This window comes from Neomonachus schauinslandi, chromosome 12, assembly GCF_002201575.2.
Source record: "Neomonachus schauinslandi chromosome 12, ASM220157v2, whole genome shotgun sequence".
In the NCBI taxonomy this organism is placed as follows: domain Eukaryota; kingdom Metazoa; phylum Chordata; class Mammalia; order Carnivora; family Phocidae; genus Neomonachus; species Neomonachus schauinslandi.
The window spans coordinates 73,987,213-74,004,884 of NC_058414.1; the positions used below are offsets into that span (position 1 = coordinate 73,987,213).

General features: G+C 36.8%; 1 protein-coding gene across 1 annotated transcript in view; it reads right to left on the reverse strand.

Moving 5' to 3' along the window:
* The window catches only part of CTTNBP2 (cortactin binding protein 2), a 151,685-nt gene that overhangs the window by 79,517 nt on the left and 54,496 nt on the right, over positions 1–17,672 (reverse strand). The window contains exon 3 of the mRNA XM_021699323.1: positions 10,588–10,812. Within this exon, the coding sequence (XP_021554998.1) occupies positions 10,588–10,812 (225 nt within the window). The remainder of the gene's footprint in view (positions 1–10,587; positions 10,813–17,672) is intronic.

Here is a 17,672-nt window from a genome sequence, read left to right on the forward strand (position 1 = left end):
CTTCTTATGTACAGCTGGAGGAACATCAGAATAACGTCAGATCTGTCCACAGAGACCTGGCAAGCCAGAAAGGCCTGGCAAGACATATTCAGGGTACTAAATGAGAAGAACATGCAGCCAAGGATACTTTATCCAGCCAGGCTGTCATTCAGAATGGATGGAGACAAGGAGTTTCCAGGACTGGGAGAAACTGAAAGAATATGTGACCACCAAGCCAGCCCTGCAAGAAATATTAAGGGGGATTCTATAAAAGAAGAAAGACCCCAAGAGTAATATAGACCAGAAATTTACAGAGACCATCTATAGAAACAGGGACTTCACAGGCAACATGATGGCACTAAAATCATATCTTTCATAGTCACAACATGAATGGCCTAAATGCTCCCATGAAATGGCACAGCATTGCAGATTGGATAAAAAGACAGGACCCATCCATATGCTGTCTGCAAGAGACTCATTCTGAACCTAAAGATACATCCAGACTGAAAGTGAGGGGATGGAGAACCATTTTTCATGCCAACAGACCTGAAAAGAAAGCTGGGGCAGCAATTCTCGTATCAGACAAATTAGATTTTAAGCTAAAGACTATAGTAAGAGATGCAGAGAGACACTCTATCATACATAAAGGGTCTATCCAACGAGAAGATCTAACAATTGTAAATATCTATGCCTCCAACACGGGAGCAGCCAACTACATAAGCCAACTGTTAACCAAAATAAAGAATCATATTGATAATAATACTTTAATAGTAGGAGACCTCAACAGTCCACTCTCAGCAACAGACAGATCATCTAAGCAGAAGATCAACAAAGAAGCATGAGCTTTGAATGACACATTGGACCAGATGGACTTCATACATACATACAGAACATTCCACCCTAAAACAAAGTACATCAGAGAAAGTTTCACTGCCAATAATGGTGAAATAACTTTTATTAGACTATCTCTTCTGCAGATAAAAATTACAACTCTTAGAAAAAATACTTTTTTTTTTTTGAAAAAAATTCTTAAAAAAATAACTATTTGAAGGCTTTGGAGAATAGTAAGTGGTAAGATAGAAGAGGAGTACACCTTCCATTTAGAGGAGCCAACTGAACTGGATGCAACTTGCCCTTGTATAGCTTTTCAAGTGAGGGCAATTCCCCGTCCTGGCAGCACCGGCAGCAGGAGCTCAAGCCCAAAGTACTCCCTATACTGGCTCAAGGAGTCAAAAATGGAACTAGGGCTTCCACCAGAACCCTTGGTTGATGCTTGAATTACACATTCACGGGGGAGACACCACCTTGAATGACAGAGGTGGTTGCTGAATGACTGAGAGAACCAAGCAAATATTTCAGCTATTGCCAGCTATGAGGAGACAGTTTGGAGTCTGAATATAACCAAGTTAAGTGCTTACTAGAACAAAATACACTCCTGAGAAGATAACAGAATCCTGAATGTCTGCATCATATTATTCATGATATCTGATATATAAAAAAATAGTAGACGGGCAAAGTAATTTTTTTTTTTTAAAGTGATCCACTGTCAAGAGAAATATTTTGACTCAAGAAATGGGACCCAAGATGATCCATATTGTAATTAGCAGACTGGGGACTTAAAGCAGCCATTTGCAAAGAAAATATCATCACAATGGCTGAACAAAGGAGGATCTTGACATAGAAATGGAAACTAGAAAAAAAAGAACCAAATGGAAACTCTAGAACTAAAAAGTATTAATCTAAAATGAAAACCAAAAAACAAAAAAACCCTCACTGTATAGGCTTAATAGCAGATTTGAGAGAGCAGAAGAGAAAGGACAGTGAATTTGAAAAAACAAAAGAAAGTATCCAATTTAAGGAAAATAAAAAATATGATTGAAAAAAGTTAATAGCACCTCAGGGACATGTAGGACAATATAAAGTGGTGTAAAGTCTACATAACGAGTTCAAAATGGAGAGAATGGGGAATAAAAATATATTTTTAAAAAATGGCCAAAAAATTCACAAATTTGGTAAAAAAAAAAAAAAAAAACAAAAAAAAAAAACAAAAAAAATCAAAAATTTGGAAAAAAAAAAAAAAAAAAACCAAATCTAGGAAGCTCAGCAATCCTAAAGCAGAATATATATATATATTACAAAAAAATTCATACCTAAGTACATCATACTAAAACTGCTAAAAACAAGGATAAGAAATAATCTTGAAAGCAGCCAAAGGAAAAAAAGAGACATTATAAACACAGACACTATAATATAAATGATGGCTGAATTATTATCTCTATTTGGAACAGAATATCCCAAGACTATAGAAGATACAGTCTTTTAGATGCACTTGCTGAGCTATTAAAAACCACCAACAATTTACAGAAGACTCAGAAGACTAAAATCTTACAGAATATCTTCTGACAACAGAATTAAATTATATATAAATCACAGTAAGATATTAAGAATACCCAAAATTCAAAAAAAAGACAACATACTTCTAAGAAGAAATCACAAAGGAATTTAGAATACATTTCATGCTGAATGAAAATAAAAACGCAACATATGAAAATCTGTGGGATGCAGTGAAAGAAGAGAATTTAAAACATCTAAAGCAGAGGATAGAGAGAAATTTCTATCTTTAATTGCATATATTAGAAGAGTTGTCTCAAATCAGTCATCTAAGTTTCACCTTAAGAAGCTCAAAAAAGTTAGGCAAATTATAAAGTAAAGAAATAACAAAGGTAATAAATCAATGAAATAGACAAATACTAGAGAAATTAACAAAGCCAAACGTTTTTCATCTAAAAGATCAGTAAGACTGTTAAACATTTAGAAAAAAACCGACTGAGTAATATAGAAAACACAAATCATAAATAATAGGAATAAAAGAGGGTTTATAACTTAGTGTCAATAAATTCAACAAATCAAATTCCTCTGAAACACACAACTTTCAGGATATAAAGTGGCATTGAAAATTGGAATAGGGGTGCCTGGATGATTCATTCAGTTAAGTGTCTGCCTTCGGCTCAGGTCACAATCCCAGGGTCCCAGGATGGAGCCCTGCCCCATCAGGAAAGGGGGTGGGGGCATCCCAGCTCTGTGGGGAGCCTGCTTTTCCCTCTCCCTCTGCCAATCCCCCTTCTTGTGCTCTCCCTCTCTCTCTGTCAAATACATAAATAAAATCTTTAAAAAAAAAAAAAAAGAAAAAGAAAATTGGAATGGCCTTATATATTTTAAGGAAATTGAATCTACAAATAAAAACTTGCCCCCGAAGAAAATTTTTAGCTCATATGGCTTTACCTGTGATGTCTACTAAACATTAAAGAAAGAAACAGTGCCAAACTTATATATACCCTTTCAGAAAATAGAAAAGCAAATGTTCCAACTCACTTTATGATCCCAGAATTACCTTCCAAATCAAAACTAGTCAAGTATTTTTCTTAATTTACAGAAAAAACGATCACTCATGAATACAGATGCAAACTTCCTAGCAAAATAGAGGCAAACTAAATCCAGCAATATATTAAAAAGATTAATAAAAGATGCAAATTGTTTCAGTATTTGAAAATAAGTATAATTCATCACCTTAAAAGACTTAAGAGGAAAACCATCACCACACCAATAGATGCAGATAAACCATTCTACAAAATGCAAAACCCATTCATGATAAAACAAAACAAAACAAAAAAACCCCTCTCAACATGGAATAAAACCTCAGTGACAAAAAGGGCATCTATAAAGAAGCACAGCTAACATCATACGTAATGGTGAAACAGTCTTTCTTCCCTGAGAAAAGGAGAAAGCACTGAAGTCTTCTCTCGCTACTGTCACTAGAACCTTCTGGAGGTTCTTGTCAGTGCAATGATGGGGGCCGGGCGTGGGGGTGTGTGTAGGGAGAACAAGGCAGGCAGGCAGATAGGCAGGCAACCTAGAAAGGAAGCAGTAAGATGGGTTCTATTCACAGATGATATGTTTACCTACAAAATCATATGTAATATACAAAACAACTGCTAAAATAAGCAAGTTTAGCAAGATCACAGGATACAATGTCAACATACAAAAATAATTTCAGTACTTGTATATTAGCAATAAATATTTGGAAAAACAATAGCATCAAAAACATAAAATACTTAGTAGACCCAAAGCAAAAGGCATTTAAGACCACTACACTGAAAACGGTAAAACATTGTTAAAAGAAATTATCAAAAACTAAAAAATGCACAAATATCCTATGATAATGAATTGGAAGACTCAATTCTCATTCATATCCATTCTCAACAAATTAGTCTACAGATTCAATAAAATTTCAATCCCTGCAAACTTTTGGAAAAACCAACAAACTGATTTCAAATTTGTATGAAAATAGGCAAAACAATTTTGATAAAGAAAAAGTTGATCTTTTGCCACCTAACTTATTTCACTTAGCGTAATACCCTCTAGATCCTTCCATGTGTACCATATGATTTCATTTACATGTGGGATTTAAAAAAAATAAATAAATGAAGAAACAAAAAACGAAACAAATGCATAAATACAAAGAACAAATTGATGGTTACCTGAGGTGGAGGTGGTGGGAGGATGGGTGAAATAAGTGAAGGGGATTAAGAGGTGCAAACTTCCAGTTAACTAGGTCACAGAAATGAGAAGTACAGCAGAGGGAACACAGTCAATAATACTGTAATAATACTGTACGGTGACAGAGAGTAGCTACACTTACCACAGTGAGCACTGCATCATGTACAGAACTGTCCAATCACAATGCTGAACACTTGAAACTAATATAACATTGTATGTCAACTATACTTAAGTATTAAAAAATTAAAAAAAAAATTGAGAGACTTACAGTTCCTGCATTTAAGGCTTAATATTTAACTACAGTCATCATTTACCTGAAGTTCTGGTATACAGATAAGACCAATTCATGATGAAAATACTCAGAAGACTGTTCAGTGGTTGCTTGGATTGGGGAAGGAACTTACGGGGAAAATATTCCAGGAAATTTTCTCTGGTGATGGAAATATTTTCTACCTTATAAGAGGTACAGATTCCACAAGTATATGCATTTTTTAAACTCATCAATTTGTATACTTAAGATGAATACTTTTACTTCATGTAAATGTATCCTTAAAGAGCTGTAAACAATAGTGAAGTCCAGGTTTGTATATTTGCTTTCTATCGAGCTATGGATTAGCAATTCTGAAACTACTCTGCGTGTTCTAGGCTCGAGTAAATGAGTAAATAAATTGAAGTATAATGGGAGCCAGGTTTCTCACTATTGGAGAAGTTAGTTTTAAATAGAGAAAGGACAAGAACATACTCTATGGCTTTGGTTTAGAATCAGAGGTGTCAATATCAGTATGAATTCACGGTTTGATAATAGAGAAACATATAAATAAAATATGTGTGTGTTTATAAAAATATATTTGATTATGGTAAATATACATAATTTCCTAGCTCCAGATTTGTTTCTAAACACTGCTTTCCATTAAAAGGGAAATCAGTGGTCCTGGGAGTAATAGCTAATTCCAGAGGTTGGGATAGGAAAAAGATGAGATGAGCTGGGAATAGCTTGCTGCAAGAAAATAAGGAAGTACTTGAAGAATGATGGAAACATATCAAAAGGAGTCAGTTTAAAAGGGCTCTCACTGGCTCAATATGGGACAGTTTTGAGCAGGGACCTAGGGGCTGTAGACCTAATGAGTTGGGTAGAGACAGCCCCCAACTCAACCACATTTTACTACAATTATGAAGGAATCATTGCCGCCTATATACATAGATTATGGAGTTCTGGTTGACTTTGTTATATTATTGTCCAGTTTGTAAATACTCACAACCATTTTTAAGTAGTGGCCAAATTCCCTTTGAAGGGGAATTCTGCACGAGCAGTATCACCAAACCTTTTTGCAAAAAGCAGTGGACTGTGTGGAAGAGCTTAGAAGAATTAAGACAGCTTCATTGGTAGTGAGAAAGTGGGTGGTTGCTCCAAGAATAGCACCCAGACTGGAAACCATGAATGAAGAAGCACCAAACAACTGTTTTTACAGAATGAAAGGGAAAACTATGTAGGTGGGAGCAGAGCAGCAATGCAAAGGCAATTAGTTCTAATTCAAAGTAGAAAACAGAGAGAAAAGCAATTATGGTCAATTGTAAAATGAGAAAGCAGAGTGCATGTCTGTCACAACCATAAAATACTTCTATGACATTTAACTATATTCCTCATTGCTCCCCCAAATCATTCAATACTCAGTGCATCCTGTTCCCTTCTCCACCTGGTCACCTCCACCCATCTGCGCAATCCTGGTCAACAAGTATCTAACAATGAGATACATTAAAATATTTTTTTCTTTATAGGGGCTATAGCTAGCATCATGCTCTGCAGTTCTCATCTGACCGTTCCTCTTCATCTAGAGTTTCAAGAGAGGGAGGACAAGACATGGATCAGGTGAACTACCCTCTCTTCTAAATCTCTGCTCAGAGCCGCAGTTTCCAGTTCCCCTCTTAATAATCACTCTGCAACGCTCCTGGGGAGTCAAAATGAATTATACAAAAAAAGATTCATGAATGAGCTAAAAAACAACCATCTTTGTACCAGATGTCCTAAATACTCTTTCTAAAAAATATTATTTTAGATGATTCTCTATCATGTTATTCTTGAAAGTCTGGAAAGCAACTTAAAATTAAATTGTATTTCTATGTTACAAAGCATATATAATGATATATATTGATATAATGATACTATACAATGAAGTAGAGAGTGCTGAATACAAATGGCAGAACCAAGTACAATTATTCATCATAGGAAGGAAAAGGCATATGAAATAAATTAAAACAAATAATTTGATTGTTCTTTTCTGACCCATTTGTCATTTCTTTGGTTGTCTAGCACCTGAAACTCCTTCTTATGTTAGGAGAATTCTCCACCTTATGATTCTCCCCTGTAGAAGCTAAATATGCCCAATATCTGCTTTCCTGATCTTCCTTATAGCCAGAGAGAGGGTATGGGGCCTAAGCTTGGCCAACCAAATGCACCTGCTCTTAGGCTTCACCTTGGAAATGAGTGATGCAAAAAGCAGGGCCAGGGGAGGCACCACTCAAGACCTAGAGCATGATGGTAGTCATGCTGTCTGGCGTCAGCAAGCTACAGTACTCACCTCTCCTCAGCAGAAGTCTTACCCACTACAGACTAGGATCAACAGGGATCATTTGTGAGTGATGCTGGCTGATTGAGACCTGGTCCCCTAGCTTTCCCAGCCATGCTCTACCATGCTGTAAGCCAACCAAAACACTTCCCTGCTTAACTCCATGAATACTGGCTCACTAGCTCACAACTAAGAATCCTGCCAGCACATCTAGTGCCTTTCAACTTACCTCATTATACTAAGCTGTCACCTAGAAGAAGCTATAGCTAATACACAGAACGACTGTTAGTTTTTTCACTGGTTTAAAAAAAAAAAAAATTTGCTCCCCTCCGAATTTCCTAGTTATTATTTTGGCTTCTGGCTTTTAAAGGCTCTGTTCAAATTAAAAGGTCTTTCCTAAATTATACTTTATAAGTATGAATAAAGGACTGAAAATAAATTAGAACAGAAATTCCATTAACATATGATGCGCATGATAAATAATAAAAAACCCAAATATCATTCCACCCTAGGTTACTGGCTCTAAACAGAAAGTAGATTACTGGAGGCAAAGTTCCCCATGATGATTACTCATTAGCTTATTCAAAGTGGCTTTACAGGCTTAGTCCATCTGCCAAATTGACTCCTGCCCAAATTTTCCTGGCACACAAATTACCAAACAGTTAACCCTCCTATTAGTAGTCTCAGCAAGAATCAATGCTTGAATGAGCATGGAGCCTTTTCTCCCGCCTTGAAAGGGCAGCCAGAGCAGTGTTCAAGCCAAATGTCTTGGAATTACCAAAGAGCTAGGTCCAGTATCAGATAATACATACTTGAATTGTAGATAATGGGACCTTTGCTTTCCCTGACTTCTGCTCTGGCAGTAATTTAAAGAACTGAACTCATTTAAAATAATGGATTTTTTGTCTTTCTGATTTTAGATTTCTAGAGCTTCAATTGATTCTATATGCAAGAGAAATGAACATGTTTGGTTAAAATATTTACTTTCAGGACTAAAGGTGACAGGTAATTTTGTTGCCAAAAAGATGACTTTGGTGTTTCTGCTCTTATCAGCTGATATGATTTTTTTTTATAAGTGAAGATTCAGGATAAGAGTACACAATCTAACTTCTCACATGCTACAATCTACCAGAAGAGAATATTCTTTATGGACAAAGAGCTGCACTGCCTATCAGAGCAACTTTTCACTGAGACTACACAGGCCAATGAATTTGGCCATAAAGGACTCCTGTATCCCCGTTATACGTGGGAGACAGATCACTGGCTCATTTCGTATTAGCCTCTCAGGACCCATAGGACAGAAACAATTTCCTTTCACTCCCAGCCAGGTTGGAAATGACCCAGTCATTCAGAAACAAACAGGATGTAAGTTGATTAAAAAAAAAAAAATCAGCTAGATAATAAAATCTTTGATTCAACTTGAAATGAGTTCCTTCCTTTTTCTTCTACAAGAGAAATGATACATAAAATGCAAAACTGAAGTAAAATTTAGGAAAGCATGCATTTTTATACATTAAATGCAAATTACAATGAAAACAAAATATTTTGATTTTTGATAACGCAACATAAAACCCAGCAGAAATATTTTATTATGAAATAGCTCATTTGACACGTTAAGAACATAATTGAAACGTGTCTCATCCAAGAAATACAAATGAGCTTCAGTGACACCTGGGGATTTCTGAAAATCTCCAGAGACCTCAGTGGTTGCTCTGCAGGGCTCTGTAAAGCGTTTGCAAAGTCCAGAGTAAAACTGTTTGATTTTGCCTTGCATCCATGGAAGGCCTTCTCGTCTTCTATGCTATTTTACCCGGTGCTTTAGTGTTCTACCACGTGACATACTGAAGAGGAGGTTTGCTTTCATTCAACACATATACCAGAATGTGGGCACACATATGTCAATACAAGGATATAATTACAGGGACAAAAGCACACACACTAAATGACAGTATCATAAATAGTTACAGTACACTGCATTCAGGTTCATCATCAACCAGGTGTTAAATGTGAACTATAACAAGTTCTCTGAAAAGGACAAATAGAAGAAACATTGAAATGTATGCTTTAATAATGGTTGGAAGAACAGATTACTTTTCATTCGAATCATACTAGATATTATTAGCTTCTCTGACTTCCTCACTCTCTTCTCATAAACGGAATCAGTAGTCTGGCCAGTCTATCAGAAGGACAAAATTTGAACTTCTATTTCCTTATGGCTGATGGCAGTAACTCAGTTTTTATCACTTAGGACTCTTGGAAGCATGTACTCAAGTACAGTAATAAATACGTGTGTCTGTTGGTGGGGGAGGTGAGAAGATGCGGGGAGGTTGGTTTAAATGAAACACATGTGAGCAGGAGCCTGGAGGCCTGCAGCAGACACAGCCCTCAGACCCCAGAGGCAAGTTTGAGATGAACCAGGACTTCAAGGTGACACGTTGTGAGACTGCATATACCACACAAATTTCATTCTATTCTCCTCATGCTAATTTCATTTTCCAAAGACATAATTTAAAGAAGTGATGTCTAGTTGCAAAGAAATATTTGAGACAGGAGCTGGATAAATAAGTTGGGGACGCTACCATCTGATCAGCGTCCTGGTTGCAATACTGGATCATCCACCTAGCAGTTAAGCATGTCTTATGGCATTAGGAAAGGGAAGTCCCCCCCCCAAAAAAAGCATATTTTAAAGAAAGCATCAAAGTAACCTTTATAGGAAACATAATTTCTTTGTTACACTTATTTTATAGCCTAGTGTTATTTTTGAATTATATTTGAAAAGGGCCACCAGAATCTGTCAGCATTTTGCCTTTTGAGGTCTCTATCCCCACCCTTCTTGAAAATATGAGGAGTTTTTTTTTTTTTTTTAAAGATTTTATTTATTTGAGAGAGAGAGAACATGAGAGGGGGGAGGGTCAGAGGGAGAAGCAGACTCCCCGCTGAGCAGGGAGCCCGATATGGGACTCGATCCAGGGACTCCAGGATCATGACCTGAGCTGAAGGCAGTCGCTTAACCAACTGAGCCACCCAGGCGCCCGAAAATATGACGAGATTTAAGAACAAACAACAACCCTCAGTTTGTTTCCTGAGATTAAGAATTCCTCATATCAGTGAGATCATATGATACATGTCTTTCTCTGACTGACTTATTTCCCTTAGCATAATACCCTGGACTCTGAGAAACAAACTGAGGGTTCTAGAGGGGAGGGAAGTGGGGGGATGGGTTAGCCCGGTGATGGATATTAAAGAGGGCACATACTGAATGGAGCACTGGCTGTTATACGCGAACAATGAATCATGGAACACTACCTCAAAAACTAATGATGTAATGTATGGTGATTAACATAATAAAATAAAATTCAAAATAAATAAATAAATAAAAATTTAAAGTCACCAAAGGGAGAAAAAAAAAAAAAGAACAAACAACAAGCCTGGAGATAGTTTCTCCATCCTACTGTGTTATAGGAAAAACGTTGGAAAGCCTCAGTACCTTCTTTTGTCTGCTTTCAGCAGCAGCCAGCTGCGTGGACATCCTTTCTTGCATCTTTCTGCAGTGGGCCATGACTGCTTCAAGGATGGAGAGGGGGTTGGTACAAACTGGCTTCTTCTCTTTATCGCCGGCACCTGCCTCATAGTCTCTCTGCAGTGCCAAGAATGGGTCATTCAAATTAAATCTCCCATACCGTTCCTGGATAAATACCTCCTTCCTGCGGGCCTAGAACAAAATCAGAGGAATGTATTGAGAAAGAAATAAAAATATACAGAAAGATATTTATAAGAAGGTTTCGTGATTACTTTTCCAAATGGTATTCACAACTGTTTTGAGTAATGGCTTACGTATAATGTCAGGCGCTGAGCGAGAAGCAAGGGGAATGTGACCCCAATCCCTGACTAGCCTGGCATGCCATTCAGCCTACTTTCAAATTTTCTTCCTTAAAGAATGTCTTTTAAATTACAAATGACGCAAATACAGTTTTTTCCCTTGATGCTCACTCCTTCAAGGATCTGTGTTTTAGGTACAGTCTTTTCTAGTTTAAAGTAAAATCAGAAATACCAACAATTAAAATAACTTCTAGCAAAAGTTCAAAAATAAAATTATCTCTATCTTGACAGAACTTCTATTTCACATAATACTTATCAAGCTAAGTCACAAAATATAAATCTCCTACAAGTTTTGTAGAGTAAGAATTTATAAGGATATTTGCTAAAGAAAATACCTGATGAAATTTTTATGTCAAAAAGTCACAACATTCATATTTTGTGAAGTTTGACTAAACTATAAAAAAACCTCTAGAAGATTTAAGAAGATGCAAATATCTCATTGTTGAAGGGCATGAAAATAGAGTTCACAGAGTTCGAGGAAAGAATGTAACCTCATTCCACTCTCAGTGTCAGTCCGTCAGCGTCAAAGTTAATTTCACATCCACAGGGCACTAAACGCAATTTTCTATAATTAGCCTACAACAGTCTTTGCATAAAATGGAAAATAGTAGAAATATACTGAAACTAGCAATATTTTCCAAACTCAGGTCATGTGGAATTGCCACCAGAAAAAAATTATTCTATGTCACTGCCAGTGGAAAAACTAAATTACTTTACAATAAATCAAGCTAATTGTCCAAAATGTTAAATGTGCTTTCTAAAGAAATATTACATAAATTTCCTCACTTTAAAAGTAACTGCACTGAACTAGACTTTTCCATTTTTAGACCACTGTGAGCAAGCCAACAACTAGATAAACACAAGTGCAAGTGATAAATCTAACATTTCTTTTCCTATTACCAAATTAGATTAAGAAATACAGTTTACAAAAAGCCCAATTTCACCATTAAACTTAAGCTAGGATCATTTCAGAGGATCATTTTAAACTTAAAAGTCAACATGATTTCTGAGTCAAAAAGCATTTGGTATTTCTAGATTCTTCAAATTCTAGTAGTGATCAATGCACTAAGTATCATTTCCAAGATGCAATTTCAAAAGCGAGTTCATTTTGCCTTCCTTCACTTTTCTCTTAATTTTTATTCCATGTAGTAATTTATCCCCCACCCCTGGATGAAAATCTGAGACATCCCTATGGTTTTTCTCTTACTTTTTTTTTTCCCCCTCTCACTTTTCTTTAAATACAAGTCCCATAGTCATTTTAAGACATAAACCTGTCTCAATTTGATTAGAAAATCCAACTTGAGTGTATGACAGCTTCCTTTCCCCAGTGAAGATCTGTGGCAGGGTAATATGTACCACCTGGGAAAGGAGGGTTTATGAAAACATCTCTCCCTTTACACAAATCTTCTCCCCCTCTTTCTAAGTGGTTTCGCTGTTCTCTCTGGGTTGGAAGGGCGTGGAGGTAAGGGGAGCAGGACGATTCTACCTGACTGGTTCAACTGGAAGACTAGCCTTGCCATCTGAGTGTGGTGAATATTTAAAGCCTACGGTTTCCCTATGAAGTGCCTGGTGACTTTAGAGGGCCACCACCCCCTCGTCCCACTGTTGGGGTCTTTTCATCTATAGTTTCCCTCAATGTTGGCCATAAATTTAGGACAGACTACATAATCTGCAAGGCCTGGCACAAAATGAAAATATAGAGCCCTTTGTTCAAAAATTAAGAATTTCAAGATGCTGACAGCATACCATTTAACCAAGCAGGGGGCCTTCCTAAGTGCATGGCCCTCTGCAACTGCAGAGGTCGCACACCCATGAAGCTAGGCTTGTGTCACTTCTTATGCAGCATCTAGAACCTAATTTTTGTCAGATGATGTTCCACATTCTCCAGACTTCTCTAATGAACAGGACCTGAATCAATCTCATTCCCACTCTTTGGTGCTTATGGCCCAAGCTAGCATATAGGAAACACTCACGAAACTTCATCTAAACACAATCTGGGAATGCAAGATGACAGGACACCCGGTTTGTAATCTCTATTACGGGATGAGTCCAGTCACTCTGGGCCTAGTGAGGCTGTCTTCTCCTAAATATTTGCTTTGAGCTCCTTTCAAGTAGGGGCACTTTTGTTAAGCTGACATCCTGCCAACCCACCAAAGAACACACAATGGGTGCTTAATGTATTCTTGCTGCACAGATAAATGTAGCATCCAACGGCCTTAGGAAAATATAATTTGTAACCCAGAGCTTCCTAAGGAAAGAGCTCAGGCCATTTTCCCTGTTAGAGGAAGTCAAGTTTCTTCACAAAGGGACCAATTTTACCAGAAACCTGGGGAGGAAGTTAGGCTAATGTCAAACTCCTCTATGCAAAACTAATTCCTGAGAAAATGATGACCAAGTGTTAGTTTACCCACCACCAGAGGCAGAACCAGGGGATCCCAGGAAGGACTCAATTAACTCTCTAAACTAAAACCAGGCAAGAGCATTTTCAGGAAAACCACAGGGTGCGTAGCACTTGATTTTCCATGATTCATGATTCTTTGTACTACTTACACCCCAAACCTAGACTGTATCTAATAGAGGCACTCTGCTTACCACAGAGTTGTCAGAATACCTTTCCAAGGAAACCTCAGTCACTCTTCTGCTTAAAGCCCTTCAACACTCTCATTTTCATAGTTCTCTCCCCCCTATACCTTCGTCCATGTGATGCTGGCAGGTTGGGACACCCTCTCATCCTTCACTTGGGTAACTTCCCACTGACCACTAACCCTCACTGCCATCACCTCTTCTGCTCATCCCAAAAGATTCAGAGTTTAGCTTAATGCGGATTTAGGCAAGCATTTATAACTAAACACACGCCCAAGCCAACTGACATCCCTTAATTTTACCCACTTTTCAACTATTAATGCTTGAACATTCCTGAAAAAATGTTTACCTTTCTTAGGACACCTTACTTTTTAACAGAGTATTGGATTCTTAATGTACTACATTACTTTTGGTAAGGGCAGGTCAACAACACATACAAGTTTTAATATTTAAGGAGATCATGTAACAAAAAAATGACCTGATGTTTATCACACTGGGTTTAAAGAGGGCTTTCCCTAAAAAAAAGAAGAGCTGAATGTGCAGATAACTTCTTGGTTTATGCATCAGAATTACTTGAGAATGAAATGCATTTCAGGGAAATGAGTCATTATAAAGACACAGACTATAATTATGAAAACAGACTTTTAAAGGAACCCTTAAAACTAGCTACATTGATAGAAATATAATTTCAATCAGAATCTGAAGTTTTATAAGATCTGGTTGAGAAAGAAATAAAAATATGGCCATTATTGGGAGAGGATTTGACAAATACAGAGTTCCTACTTTGGGCTCTAATTGTTCAACCAGATCAACTGAAGTTGGTTGGACCTAATTAGTAACAATAAAAGGAAAAATACTTAAATATTGAACTTTTCCTAGAGTATGTAATTTTCTTAGAAAAAAAATCTAAAACTCGCATTGTGGGTCACAATTAAAACATAGCACCAACTAATTTTAAAACACAAACTTACTGCTAAAATTATTTTATCTTATAAAAAGCCAAAATGACTTTGTAATATTTAAAAAAATGGTACTAGTAAAAGACAACTTTTATTGAGACCTTACTATTTATTTCTAGATGTTACTGATTTTCTCCTAAAAATACGTCCAAGAGATAGCCATTATTTTAATTTACAATTTAGAGACAAGCAGACTGAGGCTTAGAAAGATTAACTTACTCTCAAGGTCACTTTAACTAGAGCTGGTATTCAACCCAGGCAGTCTTACTCCAAAGCCCACACTTTTGAGCACTAAAAGATTATTATGGGGGTGCCTGGGTGGCTCAGTCTGTTGGGCATCTGTCTTCAGCTGGGGTCATGATCCCAGAGTCCTGCTCAGCAGGGAGTCTGCTTATCCCTCTCCCTCTGCCCTGCCCCCCTACTCCTGCACTCTCTCTCTGGCTCTGCTCTCTCAAATAAATAAATAAAATCTTTAAAAAAAATAAAAAATAAATAAAAGATCATTATGACTAGAGTATTTTGGAACACTAAAAAAGGTTCAAAGATAAGTAATGTTTACAACACTATCCAAACCAGTACAAAGAAATGAAGTTTAAAAGACACAAATATGACTTCATATTTCAAGAAGTTAAGAGTATTCTCAACGCTCTATATTTACTTTCATTGTTACTCACCATATGGCTAATAAAATTTAATCAAACTTAAGGGTTTTTTTTTTCTTTTCCTAAGATCCTTCAGAGAATGTCATTTAAATGTAAAAAAACAATTCAACAGGAAAAATGGTTTCTAAATATGCTTTTTCAAAAAGCATATTATCGAAAAGTACTGATTAACTAAAAATATGTTTAAAGCATTAATACAGATCTAACTGCAAGACTAAGAAATTCTGTCCTCAGCTCTAGCCTACTCTGGCTTTGGCGCCAAGAACACAAAACCACAAGGGATGGTTGAAATGATGAGCCCAATCTGACAAGACGGACTTTCTCAGGAATAAATATAAGTCAGTTCTTGAGTACAAACACAGAAGCCAGTATGAAAAACCTAGGGGTTGCAATCATCACTATATTCAAGGAGTGAACAATGAAATGGAAACTGCCCCTCCCCCACATCTCAAACCAGCAACTCAATTCCAAGGTTCATTAATTAATAGAAAAAAGATATCAGAACTAGACAATTCCTGGAAAACTATTTCACTTCTGGGTGAAATATTTAAATAATGATCAATAGAAAAAGAGCCTGAGGACAGAACTGAATTTTAAGAGTAGAAGGAAACAGTAATGCTTAAAATTGACTTACAGAGGCATGACTGCATTCTGTCAGTATCTGAAGGCGTCTCAGGTTTCAAGAGGTATTGGACTATTTACATGGCTCCCAAACAATTGAATTATAGCCATGATAATAAAAAACTTTCAAGGGCCAAAGCTGTTCTAGAGATACAACAAGCTGCATTGGACTGGAGTGAAATCTCAGTCTCTGGCTGTGCTGCAAACATAGGCTGAAAAAACATGTGGTAGAAATAGGGTACAGGAGTCTCAAAAATCAGTAAGGTCACTGGTTTCTAAACTGTCACTCTTCTCAAATCCTGAAATATGATTATTCAAAATCGAGAGGGATGGAAAATAGAGATTTTTCCAAACAATCAACATAAAAATTTACCGATCTTGCTCTAAATTTCTTAGTGGAAAAGAGTTCAAATAGACCAAGATTAAACAAACAACCCCCCCGCCCAAAAAAAAAAAACAAAACAAAAACCAAAATTAAGAGCTCCTCTAAGAAGAAAGGAGGAAAAAATCCTACTTGTAAATAAAAGGGAATGGGAAACCAGAGATAAGCCATGGTCATCAGAGCTCATTCCCACTCTAAGAGGGATAGAATAATGCAGGAGTCAGTTTACACATTCATATACAACATACGTGTCCGCATGTGCACACACACACACACACACAAACACAAGGGGGATAAATGGACGACAGAGGGTGTAACAGCAATGTAAAAATTACATAGTCTTTGGGAGCACAGTCACTGCCCTTCAATGATTGCAAAGTCCTAGAAATTCACTAGCCAGGAACAAAATATAACTTCTTGGAATATGAATTAAATGCCAAAAAGTCTGAAAAGTTCATTTCAGTGAATACATTTCAGACATTGTTTGTATGTGGCAAGACGTACACGGCACAAAGAAATGAAGGGGTGTCATGGTGTCCCATGATCTGCCATGCCATACTGGAACAGTAAGTCAGAGAAGAGGCACACTTTCCCTGCTCACTCTCCTCCCTCCTTCCCCAACCTTCTGCCACCTACAATGTCATAGCTGCTCATGGACATAATCACCTGGATGTATGGAAACTGTCATGCCAGGAATATACATAATGTATTATGAATCATATATGAAGACAGACTTAGATTTATTTGGTTCCTAAGGCTAAAATCTAGAAGTCATACTTCAATAAACCACTAATTTTCTCTCAAAAAATGTAGACCATTATAACAAAATCCATGAAATGGCTTGGTTTCACTGAAATCGGGGCCAGAAGTAATCTAATACCAAACCCTTTATTTTGACCTCATATGCCACTTAGTACCTTGCACACATCTATCTCAGCCAGATATGAACATCTGTAAAAATAAGATTACCTTTATTCCCTAACTAGGTCAAGAATGGCACACAGTGCTGCACCGTTCTGTTCTCTCGCTAAGAGTACACATGATTAAGTTATCAGCACACTTGAAGCTGAATCCAGGAAAAGCCTCACAATTTGTCCCAATTCATCTCTCCACGCAGCCACCACGCATCAATCAGAACTGGAACACAGATGAACCTACCTGCCAATGTGGCTCTAGGCATTTGATTGCTATGATCAGCTCTATCTTTACTGATACCAGACAGTTAAAACAATGCCTTTTACACCTCTGTAACTTAAAGAACAAGTTAGCAGTGTGCCCCACACATACCCATTAATTATCTAAGGTTAACAGAAGTAATGGTTTCTGTTATTGGGATTAGTCATTCCTATGACTGTTAATTATAAGTGAACTTTTCATAATAAAAAAACAAAATAATTTTAAATTTCATGAGAGAGGCACTATTATTTCAACATTAAAAAGTATATTTATCCAAATCTATAAGCACATTTGAACTATATTTTTATTT